Source organism: Alosa alosa, chromosome 7, assembly GCF_017589495.1.
Source record: "Alosa alosa isolate M-15738 ecotype Scorff River chromosome 7, AALO_Geno_1.1, whole genome shotgun sequence".
Lineage (NCBI taxonomy): Eukaryota > Metazoa > Chordata > Actinopteri > Clupeiformes > Clupeidae > Alosa > Alosa alosa.
Window position 1 is genome coordinate 31,889,757 of NC_063195.1, and position 14,341 is coordinate 31,904,097.

Sequence of the window (14,341 nt, forward strand, 5' to 3'; positions counted from 1 at the left end):
TCCCTTTAATTTGTTACCCACCTTAGCGCTAAATGGTTACCCCATATTGATCTTTTAAGTAGAACTAAGTGTGTCGGTATTAACAGCTAAGTTTTGTTTGCTTGTCGATTAATATCCCATCAGGGGTTCAATGAAGTGCATCCAGTCCAGTCTAAAGAGGAAGGACAGTTGGACAGAACCACAGTGTGGGGCTGAGCTGTGTTCTAGAGATCTGACAGAGAATGACAGAGGGGGAAAGGGAGAGAGGGAGGGAGAGAGAGATAGAGAGATAGCGAGAGAGGAATGGAGACAGAAGCCTGAAGGCTAATTGCATGGTGATGCTTCAGAGGCTCATTTGAGGCTTGGAGGAATGTAAAACACAAACACAAAGCAGATGTCACAGAGGCTCTGGAGAGGGAGGGAGGGGAGGTGACACACTCTAAAGACACACTCAGGACCCTATCATGCCGATCTAAAATGCATTATCGATAGCGAAAAGCTTACATTTAAGGTGTGTCCAGTCCATTCGGGGTGGTTTTGTCGGGCGTCGGAAGCTTGGCCAGGCGTGTGTGGTCCATATGGGCAGGTGGGGCAGCAAACTACCTGAAGCATCCATAAAAAATAGTTCCTCAGTAAATCATTGCTCCAAGTCTATGTTTAATAATATGATTGTCACATTAAAGGAATTATCCGGAGTAAAATGCACTTTAGATCAATTTACGGATGATTGGGAGTACATACGTTGAGTTGACATCCAAATCATGTCATTCGGATGTGTTTTGGGAAAGTTCGATGTTACCGTTTTTAGTCAAAACTCGTTAGCGTGGAAGTGAGAAGGGCATATTATTTCGCCGCTACAAAACGCTATTTTTATACCTCTTCTACAGTTCCAAACAACATTACACTTACGTGGTAGTGAGTAAAGGGTCCCTAAAGCCAAACCGAAGTATCCCGAGGTCTTTATGTGGTCGGATAGAAAGTCCAGAATTAATTTCATCAAGCCAGTACCTTTCCGGAAATGTTGCCATCTTTGCTGCCATCTTTAGGGGAAAATCAGAGTCGATAGCCAAGTGTGCTTGAATTATTTAAAATTTAGCCTAAAAAAAAAAAATAAAAAAAATAATGGACTATGTTTTTGTTTTTTTTAAACGGCGAATTTAAATTGTGAATTTCCAGAGCACACTTGGCAATCGACTTGGTCTGTTGACATCAACTTTTGATGGTGGCGATTCTGGGCCCACTTCCCCGATAAAGACGGAGACACGCTCTTAAGAGGGTTTTCTACGATTCATCTTACGATCGTTCGTTTGGTTTTTCCGACTGTTTCCTGAACATGCTCTTGCGAACGCGCATGCACTGCTCTTAAGATGCTCTTAAGGGAGCTGTCCACGCACATAGTTCTGAAATATCCTCTGATTTGACGGTGATGTCAGGTGACTGCACGTCACAGCTATAGGCCTAACATTTAAACTTCGGATCTACACATTAATTCACATCAATACGAAAATAGAAACACTTTGACATCTGCATGTAAGGATCCCAAGTAGGTTATATACCACACAGATACATAAATAATTGTAATTATTTTAAGATTAGATTGTTGCACCATGCAATAATTTTTTTTGTGCCACTTAAGAACACGCTTGAAGATAAGAAAGAAGTCGAAAGTAAGAAAGAGAGGAAATGTGTAGGCTTAGATTTTGATGCAGTAGGCTACAGACTAAACCACATGTTGCTTTCTCTGCTTTTTACCTCATAGGCCTAATAAAATATTCACTTAGCAAAGATAATGTCAAACTATTCTGGCAACGTCTCGTTTCATAACTTGATTGCATTTTTGTTTTTTTTTTCATTACATTATTATGACCATTAAATGTAGGCTATTTTACACGCTAAAATCTGATTCATCACAGGTAAACACAATAAAGAATGGGAACGTAAATTCTATTATGTATTCTAAATTGTAATTCCTCTGTATGTCCTGTTGGTGACCTCAGTGAGAAGTACTGTTAAGACGCTCTTAGCCGGTAACGAGTACTCTGGAGCACTCGTAGATCTACGAGTGTTTTCACGATGCTCTTAGGCTACGATGGTTTCGGGAAAGATTTGTCGGCAAATCTTAAGACGTTCGTAAGAGGGACTTTACGACGCTCTTAGGCTTAAGATGCTTTCGGAGAAGTGGGCCCTGGTTGAGTTTAATGTGTCATGCAATGTTAGGGCCGCTGGGTTTTTGCACATCGGTTCTACCGCGGTCCGCTGACGGCTCAAGGGGCTAACGAGCCGCAGCTTTGCCAACCTCTTCCCGCCCAGATTTTCTTTATTCATTTATCCCTTCTGATTGTTTATATAACCCATAATCTTAACTACAGTAAATGTCATCTTATAGTAAAAGTATGTTCAGCTTTGGCTCTAAAGAGACTAAAAAAACATTATGGTTATGGTAAGCTACATGATTTAGCAAATACTTTTGTTCAAATGGATTAGTTAAACATTAGTTTAAAATGTTAAGGACAGTTTTAAAATGTTGGTAAGACTTCATTAAGGAAAACAGCAATAGTAAACTATAATATCAATGCATGAAAACAAACAAATACCATAGCCTAATATACACGCCATAACTCATAAGAACTTTAGAAATGAAACCAAATCCTAGACAGTGTCCATTAAATTAGCCTATTGATGATAGCAAATAATAAAACACATAAAGCAACAATGATGTTAATTACGATAAGGTCACATTTAATGGGCATAACACAACATATAGTTTTTATTAATTACTAATTAAAATTATATGAGACATAGAACTGTTCTGAAATTACTTTAATATGAAAATATGGCACAACCTTACAACAAGCCTATAAAAAAGAGATGCATTATAAATATAATAACATCAATAATTAATTAATAACATGACAAATATTATGTTAAAACAGATACAAAGTATCCCCCCAAAAAACCCTCTGTCTGCTGTTCCTTTTAAATAATTTAAAACCACCATCTGAAGGGGTTTCTTCCGTGGTTTCCCTGGTAGGATGGTTCTTGCGTATGTAACGGCAGCCAGCTGGTCCGTAGCTGTGCAGTTTGTGCATTGGTAACCTCCCTCCAGATGCCATAGTAGTGCTGGCAAGAGAGCTAGCAGCCTGGGCTTCCGATCCGAAGTACTGCTGTTTGAGGGTTCCAGTCCGGGCGTGTGCAGGGCTTAGCCGCACAGTTCAACACAACGCAGGTTACAGGTACCACTCCTGAAAATAAAAAATGGAGGGGGTTGGAAGAGGTACAGAGGTACAGGTATAAAATGCCCATAGAATTCTTGAATTGCATATCTTGAATTTCCCCTTGGGGATCAATAAAGTAAGTATGTATGTATGTATGTATCTACTGTATCTATCTATCTATCTAGAATTATCATGCATTTCCCTACTGCTGTGTGATATAATTAAAATCTATATTAGGTATTTTTTCTTATCTGTATAATGATATCATGATAAATTTGATAAAAATGCAAATTTGATGTAAATACAGCACAATTAAGACATTATGCAAATAGCACAATGTGTGTACATAACAAATTAACCAAATCATCAGAGATTGGTGGCGCATAAACATTACACAAGTATAAAGGACAAAGTACATACATTCCTAGACCCTAAAGAGTACTATACTGATATTGCAAATGAAATGTATGATTTTACCTCCATTAGTACAGAGTGAATTAGGCTTAAAGGTGGAAGCAAATATGGCGAAGGGATATTGGGATGAAGTGATTAGGTTTTTAATGTTGTGGGGTCAAGGTGCATGATATCTCTCAAGCTAGTTGAGGAATGTTCATGCTTTGGTTTTACCATCAAGAGTAGAAGCAGAAATTAAAATGCAACGGTACATTAGGGCAAATGATGAAATAGAACAATAATCATGTGTTATAATATTCACTCTGAAATAAAAAAATTGGTTTGGCTGCATTGAAAGCTCAAGGGGCTGTATCTGTAGTTCTGTCTTCTCAAACCGCAACACAAGATGAAGATTGTGTATCACAGTTTTGGTTGCAGTTCACGTATCATTACAGCCTTAATAGATGTTATTGTGCAATTGTTTTTCTGTCAGGATTGGCGTTGTATCCACTGACATACAACCCCAAATCAGAAAAAGTTGGGACGTTGTGTAAAATGCAAATAAAAACAGAATTTGATAATCTGCAAATCTTGTAAACTCTCACAAATCTCATAAATATTTAGCTGCAAAAAGGACGCAGAAAACATCATATGTTGAAAATGACATATCACTATTTCATGGAAAATATATGTTCATTTAGAATTTGATACCAGTAACATGTTTTAAAAAGAAAAAAAAAACTTGTCTCCTCTCAGGTTAGAAAGTGTAATAAGACCACCAGAAAATGAAACGTGGCAATTTTCTAGGCTGATTTGACATGGAACTTTACTCTAATTCAGGCCTAATAATCCATTCACTAACCAATTCGTCTGCTGCAGCTCAACCTTGTTGCTGGAAGTTAGCCTAAGGGGACTATTTTCAGGTGCTGCATGATATCATTGTGCTGCTGCGCACATGGTTTCCCTTGATTATTACGCTGCAATCTGGTGTGGCTCTGAATGGGCTAACGTCACTAGCGTGACTGATGGGTTTGTAGTCATTGGAATTACGATCTTTCACAATGTTGCAATTCAATAGTTACAAAACAATTCACTGCAAATGTTTTTACATGAAAAATTGTCTTTAAAATTGACAAACATCATATGTAATTCAAGGCACAAGTTGATCAGGACCAGAAAATAATTTCTCTTTTGCCATTGACTGCCGTTCATAATTTTTCAAAAGATAGGTCCCATGGTGGCCAACGGAAGGGGCGTGACTTCGGCTCTCTATTGATACAGATTGCTAAGAGGTTTGGAAAGGTTACCGCCCCCGATGTGGGGGAAAGCATGCTAACATCACACAAATGGGAAAAGCCCATAAAAGTTCTGGCTGGAAGCGATGCATAAGGATGTAAAACCAGGAATGCACTAATATTTTGTTTGCAACCAGTTTGCAACAATTATTAGTTAACACTAAGTTGTAAACACTTCAGAAAAAAATATTAAAAACTTTGGATATACCAAAAAACTTTTATGTAATTGCTTCCTGCGAGGACTTTTACGGGCTTTTCCCAAATCACGGAAGTAACGTTGACGCAGCGGTAGAGTAGCAGCAGAGAGTAGAATCCATCAGGCAAGTGTTATTTAAATAAACTCCTGGTGTACTTACAAACTTTCCAATGCCTCGTTTTATGAGTACAGAACATATTTGTACTACTGTAGAAGTTTCGTACCATTCAGGGCATTATTAGTGGGGTAATTTACGAGATACTCTATTGGTTCCATAAGCGCCTGCACAAGCCATTAGTTTCTGTATTCGCCTGATGGCGCTACTCAACCAATGTTCGACCAAGGGAAAACAGCTTCTGGGAGGGTGTTTGGCTCGAGGTCATGGTGCAAAGGACCCTAGGGTGAAATTACTCCGAACCATCACTTTAATTGCCACACCCAAGACTTGGCTTTGCGCCACGTTACGCTGGGTGCACGATAGGGCCCATTGTGACATATTAAGCGCTTTCAGACATACGTGTAAGACCGGAGGTTCTGCCGATGTTAGACGGTGGGGCCGTATATCTGAACGACATAACCGGTCATATGGAAGTCCGAATTTAGCCGGTTGTTCTACTACTCCCCCCCTAGTATTTCCTCTGGACATTATGTAAATGTGTCTGAACGAGGCGTAGAACATGCGGTTAAAATTCAGAACTAGTGAGAGGGCGTGTTGGTGACGTTTCTTTCGTGCGTCTGACTTGAATGCCAGTGTTATGATGGAGTGGCATAGAAAGATGCAGACATCACGGAGCTACTATCCATTAGGGCATACAACATTTTGATAGAACACATGAAGGCACGTTGTAGCCTACAACTGCATGGCAAGGCCAAACGAATTCAAAAGACTGAATCATAAGCAGAAGGTGCTGAAAAGGCAGTAGCCTACAGCAACGTCGTTGACGACAATAACAGGAGTATTTAATAAATTGTTAGCCAACACGGTTTTCTGTTCATTGATAGCCTTCTCATGACTGAGCTCGCTGATATTTGTTGAGCATAAATATGGCTAGAGAAAATGAAAACGAAGAAAACGCAACTTTGTTCCAAGCTCCTTACGTAAATGCAATAGACACATGGGGAGAGGATGCTTTTGGAAAAAATAAACCATGAGAAAACGAACAACTTCACTGTTAGTATTTTGTTTGTTGCTTAAAAACGTTGTATGATGGCCTTGAAGTCTTGAGTTAGCCTACTGAATTGGCTGGTAGCCTACCATAAAGTTTGTGCATGCTCTCTCTCCAACGCAAACCAGATTTGGGGTTCTATAGCCAAGTAATTCTGGTACATAACGTTGAAACAGATAAATGTGTTTATTCGAAGCACACATACAAATACTGTAGGTCAATTTCAAGTGCGCACTTACGTGACTAGCCTACTTCAAGTATTAGCCCTCACGACAATAGATTTTTCTTCTTTAGCCTACATAATGCATAGGTTACACTTTGTAAACAAAAAGCAGCTGTGACAGGCAGCGGCCGCATATATTCTGTGTCATATCTCGCATCTTGTGAACTCTACAAGCCCCCACCCCTCTCTCGACTACCACACAGAGATTCTGTAATGTGTGTGTGTCGTTCACACATACATCCCTATAAGGTCAGTATAAGGTCCGCAGGTTAGTGTAACGGATGCCAGCTAGCTTAGCTGTGCTTGTGGAACGTTGGTAAACCTCACTCCCCGACGCCTCAAGAGTGCTGCTGGCATGCGAGCCAGTAGCCTGGGCTATTGGCTCAATTGTTAGCGCGCTCGCCTCCCGATCCGAGGTGCTGCTGTTCGCGGGTTCGAGTCCAGGCGTGTGCAGTGCTGAATCGCGCAGGTTCAACACAACGCAGGTTACATTGGTGCCGTGACCCGGATCGGGAGTGAGGTTTAGGGGGTGAGTGTAACGGATGCCAGCTAGCTTAGCTGTGCTTGTGGAACGTTGGTAAACCTCACTCCCCGACGCCTCAAGAGTGCTGCTAGCATGCGAGCCAGTAGCCTGGGCTATTGGCTCAATTGTTAGCGCGCTCGCCTCCCGATCCGAGGTGCTGCTGTTCGCGGGTTCGAGTCTGGGCGTGTGCAGGGCTGAATCGCGCAGGTTCAACACAACGCAGGTTACGTTAGCATCATATCTGAATCATCCGAAGGGTAGAACCTCCGTTTGACAAACCTCCGCATATACTCCGGAGGTTATATCTGAAAGTGCTTATTGATAAGCTGATAACCAGGAAACGGTGTGGTCATTTGAATAACAGGATTATAATAAGAGGGCCCATGATAAGGTAGTTGCATAAGCCTGCATAGGAATCACATAAGATTCCAGTTTCATATACCTCAACTGCACAGGATTCCAGTGACCACAGGGAAGGCGTGTTTATTTTAAGCATTAGAAGCATTTATATTATTAAATACGTGGGCATAAAATATTTGATGAATATTGAAATATCAAATATCTTCAGTTGTAATGTCAGCTGATTCAGAAATGATTGCCTGAGTAATTGCAACTGACATGACTATGTTTTCTCTTTCCTTGTCCTTGCAGGTGACAGATACTACGTAAGGTGCTGTTTCAAAGGACTACTTGCCATATCACTGTGTGCTTTTGGCGCCCTCTACGTGACGGACTTCCTCCCTATAAGTATTGTGAATCAAACATGGCAGAAAGATGGTTTCCCCTTTCAATCATTCTCCAGATTAATCTTCAGTTCACCTACTTACCCCCACCCTCAACCCCACAAATCTGAAAGAGTGCCTTCCAAGTTAATGCCGATAACAGATGTCAACGCGACCAAAACCACCATCACCACTCCCTCTCGCACCGCTGTCAAAAGCACCATCATGAGTAGCACATCCACCACTGCTAGTACCCTGGTGGCAACAACCACGGCCGAGGGTACCAGGCAGGACCACAAAGCCTACCCACGGCAGTACCACTTCCTCATAAACGAGCCTGACGTGTGCCAGAGGCAGCAGCCCTTCCTGGTGCTCATGGTGCCGGTGCACCCGGGCAACGAGAGGGCCCGCCAGGCCATCCGGAGCACGTGGGGTAACGAGACCATGGTTCAGGGCAAGGTGGTGACCACACTCTTCCTGCTGGGCAGTCTGCACAGCGACGTGGCGACTCCAATGGCGAAGGAGATGGTGTACAGCGAGAGCGTGAGGCACCACGACATCCTGCAGAGCGACTTCCTGGACACCTACCTTAACCTGACCATTAAGACCATGGTGATCATGGACTGGCTGGCCACATACTGCCCAGGCGCCGCCTACGCCATGAAGATCGACTCAGACATGTTCCTCAATATGGAGAACCTCATGTCGCTGCTGCTCATGCCCCAGACACCCAAACAGAACTACATCACTGGCTACATGATGTGGAACCGGCCTGTGGTCCGCGACCACCGCTCCAAATGGTATGTCTCCGAGGAGCTCTACCCCAAGCCCAACTATCCCACCTATTTATTGGGGATGGGCTACCTCTTCTCCAACGACCTCCCGGAGAAGCTGGTGCGGGTCTCCAAGGATATCAAGCCCTTCAACATTGAGGACGCTTACGTAGGAATGTGCCTGACACGCTTGCGGATAGAGGTCAGTGTGCCTCCTGACCCCTCACAGTTCAAAGCGTACACGTCAGGGCCGTTCAAGCGTTGTGACTATGTCAAGGTCATAACCACAATCCTGGGCAGTGCCAACCAACTGCTGGAGTACTGGGCGGGCTATAAGAAGGGTGGACCCCCCTGTTGAGGAGGGGTGTTGAGGCAGTGAGTGACTGTCAATAGACTGTGTACATTTTTAAACTATTTTTGTAAAATTTGTAACATTTTGTTAAATATTTTGGTAACAGAAGAGTTATGTCATAAACGTTTATGACTTGTTTATGACACGTTCATGACACGGTCATGTCACTCTTTTGTCGATACTGTCAAGTAAAGTGTAACCAATATTTTTGTAAAATAAGATCTTATGTGATTGAGTTTGACTTTTAAATACAGCAACAGAGAAACAAAAAGTACTTGTACGGCAGTACGCGATTGAAAGTTTGAAGTAGATCTGTTAAATGTACGGTGATCATTTTCTTATTTATTTAATTTATTTTGTTTGGCAGTGAATGTAATGTTTAAATCCACAGGTGCTGCAATATTTAGTAAAAAAAATCTATTTTTGTTCAAACCAAATAGTTTTGCACCATTCAAATGAAATTGAGCTATATGAGCTTGGTAGCATGATAACAAAATATGACAAATGATCATACCATGGTAAAGTAAAGAAAGACATGGTTTTGGTTTTCATTATTTATTAAAGGAACCGTATGTAAGATTGTGGCAAAAACTGGTACTGCAATCACTTTCAAATTACTGTAGAGAGATGTATCCCCCTGATTGGAAGAGCTGGCAACCCGGATGCTAAAACACTACTGACTTAATGATTAGTAGGTGGAGGGTGGCGCATCAGGCCAAAACACAACATCAACATCAGTTGATGGCTGCAACTTCACTTTTTAAATGACAATATCCTGGCCAGACTACTGTTGTCAGTGATATAAGTATTTGAAATGAACATGATTTCTTAATGTCTAGTGACATATCAGAGACATTTTATGATTACTTGAAATACATTTCTTACATACGGTTCCTTTAAGTTAATTGGGTTCCATTACTGTACTTGGTCAGGTGAAGTACTGATTAAGGGTGGAATTTCAGACCATAAGATAAGAATTGTGGATACAGATTATTGTCTCTTATTGCAGTTGTCTCTTTCATGCGGTTGACATAAAACTTACCTATGATTGATCCCTGAAAATATTTGAAATAGATTAACACATTTCAACCTGATACAGTACACAAATAAGATAACAATCTCCCTCTTCAGAAAGAGATTGTTAGCTCATAGGAGTGCTGTATAAGGTTTAAGTCAGGTGCACACATGCTTCTGCTCAGAGGCAGTACTATGAATGAATGACCTAGAATTGGAGTTTTCCCAGGAAAACTTGAAATAAAGCTGTTGTGTTCAAGTAACCTGGTTGTTGGTGTTGTATTTTGAGGTTGTACAACAAACGGCATGACACAATGAAAAAAACTCACTACCAATCCAGGGCCGGGCCGTATGGTAGGTACAGGACGATCTCAATGCATGTTCAGTAGCCTATATTTTTCATTTAGTCAAGCAGTGACATGTGGTTTAATCAGTGTTGGGCAAGTTACTTCAAAATTGTAATATATTATATATTACTTATTACTCGCATTTCAAAGTAATTCATTACATTATAATATTACTGTCTCTGAATTGTAAGGCATTACACTACTATTGTATTACTTTTAAGTTACTTTTACCAAAATATCTGGAAATATGGATTTGGAATTCTAAATGCAGTTTATTATGCTCAATGCAGCTCATAGCACTTCTAATGGAGGGTGATGTGGTACAACATAATGACTGAGCTAGGCTTAAGGCTAACAACAGAAGAATGCAATAGGTGCAGTGATGGCTCATGATGCAATACAAGGAACAATCATAGCCAGAATTTTGTTTAAAGAAGACAAAAGGTCAAAGTCTGGTCAATTGTGATAGAAATGCTGTAACTTTAGGCTTAGGCCTACTCATTAAAATCAACAGAGAGCCCACTACCTGTATATTGTAACCCAAAACTTAAAGACATGTCAAGATAGGCTACACAGTACAGCTACTGGCCATTTTGGTGCCCTAACTGGTGAAATACAGTATTAACCTAAGTATGTCATCATATGGCCAACTATAAAGATGCAATCTGCCTGTTCCCAGTGATGGGTAGTATTTCTGAAACATGTAATATGTGTTTTGAATGCAAAATAGTATTTTGTCATTTGTATTTTATTGTTGGTTAATACTGTATTTCACCAGTTAGGGCACAAAAATGGCCAGTAGCTGCACTGTGTAGCCTATCTTGACATGTCTTTAAGTTTTGGGTTACAATATACAGGTAGTGGGCTCTCTGTTGATTTTAATGAGTAGGCCTAAGCCTAAAGTTACAGCATTTCTATCACAATTGACCAGACTTTGACCTTTTGTCTTCTTTAAACAAAATTCTGGCTATGATTGTTCCTTGTATTGCATCATGAGCCATCACTGCACCTATTGCATTCTACTGTTGTTAGCCTTAAGCCTAGCTCAGTCATTATGTTGTACCACATCACCCTCCATTAGAAGTGCAATGAGCTGCATTGAGCATAATAAACTGCATTTAGAATTCCAAATCCATATTTCCAGATATTTTGGTAAAAGTAACTTAAAAGTAATACAATAGTAATGTAATGCCTTACAATTCAGAGACAGTAATATTATAATGTAATGAATTACTTTGAAATGACAGTAATAAGTAATACATAATATATTACGATTTTGAAGTAACTTGCCCAACACTGATTAAACCACATGTCACTGCTTGACTAAATGAAAAATATAGGCTACTGAACATGCATGGAGATCGTCATAGTTGACAGAAATTACGATACTGATTATATAATAACCTATAGGTCCAAATCTAAATGTTTGGGTTCAGTTTATGAAGTGTTGCTACAGCATGATACTGTGTGTTTGTTATTTATGGGGGGGAATCAGGGGGGGATTTTGGTATCAGTGGGCTTGTGTGTGTGTGTGTGTGTCTGTGTGTGTGTGTGTGTGTGTGGGGGTCGTCGGTCCAGTAGTGGGCCGGTCCAGGAGAAAATTGACAGGGCCGAATTTTGTTCCCAGTCCGACCCTGCTGCGGCGGATTAGCGGCCATCCCCATATGATGCTCCGCTATAGACTCAGATCTGTATTACAGGTGGGGGCCAAACCAGCGTGAAACACGTCTCCTGAGGCCTCGATTGAGTGGCGCTAATATTGAGTACACAACCAGTATTGAGTGGTGCTAATATTGAGTACACTACCAGTATTGAGTGGCGCTAATATTGAGTACACAACCAGTATTGAATGGCGCTAATTTTGAGTACACAACCAGTATTGAGTGGCGCTAATATTGAGTACACAAACAGTATTAAGTGGCGCTAATATTAAGTACACAACCAGTATTGAGTGGTGCTAATATTGAGTACACAACCAGTATTGAGTGGCCCAAATCTGCCCCAAAAGTCGGCACAAACACCGCTTGCATGTTTCAGCTGAAACATCTATCTGGTGCAGACCTGGCCCAGAGCCAGAGACCATGTGTAAGCTACAGGCGGATCTTAAGGCTCTCATGCATGCGGATCTGACCCAAAGGTAATTTGGCTATATGGGAAATTAACAGCTTTATTTATTGATTTATTGTCACTTCTGAGAAATCCGGTTTTACAATTCGAATTAATGGCAATACAAATATCCTTGGATTAAATGGTTATTTCTCAAATAATGCCAATAAAAAGTAGATGTATTAGATGTGATACGTACATAATTTGCTGTCAGTGCACTTGACAAAAATGAAGTCCAGAAACTCAAAACATTGCATCCTTTTCCTGAGTCCATTCTATCTACAAGGCATGCCATGGACAGCTCAACAGGCTGGAGGACGCACATTCTTATCTCCAAGTGAACTAAGGTCAGTGGTCCACGTCTACACCATCTGTTTTCAGGACAGAACTCTCAGGCATGTTAACAGTCACTCTGGGAACATCTGCTCAGGTCAGCTGTATGAGATTTATGGTTGTTTCCCCCCCCCATGTATTTCAAAGCATATATATTTTTTGTGCATTTGCAAAATAAAATGGAAAGTGACAGTGTACAATTGTAAAAAGTGTAAAACAAGTGATCATCCAGCAATAGTGTAATGGAATGGTGTTGGTGGCTTGGCCTACTAGTTCAGCTAAGGCTTGTGTAATAACAGCAACTCTGGAGTGATATGTGTGTGTGTGTGTGTGTGTGTGGGGGGGGGGGGTGTGTCGTCTGCTCAGTAACAGCATTTTACTTTGAGTAATGTTGCTCGAACCAACTGAAATGACCCTACATAAAACTAGTAGCCAATATTTATAGAACAAAACAGAAAACCTGTATGCAGCGTGGTGAAAGCACACCGTGATGAATTGGTGTCTGGTCGTCTTGTCAAGTATCCTTGTCTAAAGGAGACAGATAGAATAGAATGAAGAAGTCTTCATTATAAGATGGGCAACTTCAGGGCAAAGTTGCATTGTGCAGGCTGCAATGAGGTGATGGTGAATACAAAAAGAAGGAGAGAGGATGTAGTCTCCGCTCATCCTGAAAAGTATAAGTATAAGTATAAGTATATATACTCTTTTGATCCCGTGAGGGAAATTTGGTCTTTTATCCCAATCCGTGAATTAGTGAAACACATTCAGCACACAGATGAGGTGAAGCACACACTAATCCCCGCGCAGTGAGCTGCCTGCAACAACAGCGGCGCTCGGGGAGCAGTGAGGGGTTAGGTGCCTTGCTCAAGGGCACTTCAGCCGTGCCTACTGGTCGGGGTTCGAACCGGCAACCCTCCGGTTACAAGTCCGAAGCGCTAACCAGTAGGCCACAGCTGCCCCCCAAAAGGGCCAAACGTGGAGAGATCAACCATGTTCCAGCATATCCAGACAACCATGATGGTACCATCATGGAGGAAAGGCTTGCACTGATTGAAGAAATGAAGAAAAGGAAAAGGAACATGGGTCTGATTAGGCAGAAGATGGAACTGACTTTCTCCCCATCGACGGAGAGAAATCATAGAAGTGCAGCCTATGGTGCGCTTCTAAAGCCTATGGTACGCTCCCGCGTCTGCGTCCCGCGCCACTGGTGAGCGTGTGACGAGAATTGCGTCATTTTTTTCGACCGAAATTTAAGACCGCGCGTACAAAGTGACGCGTAGACTGCGCATGTGTGAAACGGAACTGCTGTAAACACTCCCCTCCAGTAGGTGGACCACATAGAAGAACAACACTTAAACCTAGAAACAAACTTAGACAGAAGAAGACTTGTTTGGTTACAATAACGATGATGGAGCAGAGTGCCTGTCCTCAGCTTGCCTGGCTTTGAGTTACGTGAGACACCACGACATGGAGTCAACTTCGACCGATGTAAAGCCACAATCCAAAGATACATTCTTTAACATTATATTTAACGGTTACTTTACCATCTATGGTGTAGAACCCAAAGTATTTCAAGACAACACATTTTAGATGAGTTGGGGACGTAATTGTCCGCTCAGGCTGGCCGTTCTGTGCGTTATCTTTCATTGTCGAAACAGGGTGGCTGCATGGGCTCATTGTGGCTACTGGCTATTATATTGACTT

At 41.4% G+C, this 14,341-nt stretch overlaps 1 protein-coding gene across 1 annotated transcript; it reads left to right on the forward strand.

Moving 5' to 3' along the window:
- The first annotated feature begins 7,919 nt into the window (after positions 1-7,919).
- LOC125298201 (beta-1,3-galactosyltransferase 2-like) lies at positions 7,920-8,852 on the forward strand. The gene has a single exon (XM_048248902.1). It carries the CDS (start codon positions 7,938-7,940, stop codon positions 8,841-8,843), a length of 906 nt encoding a protein of 301 aa, XP_048104859.1. The 5' UTR covers positions 7,920-7,937; the 3' UTR covers positions 8,844-8,852.
- The last annotated feature ends 5,489 nt before the right edge of the window (positions 8,853-14,341 follow it).

Excerpts from the sequence above, each read along its gene's own strand:
- LOC125298201 (XM_048248902.1), top strand. The coding sequence starts at position 7,938 with ATGAGTAGCACATCCACCACTGCTAGTACCCTGGTGGCAACAACCACG.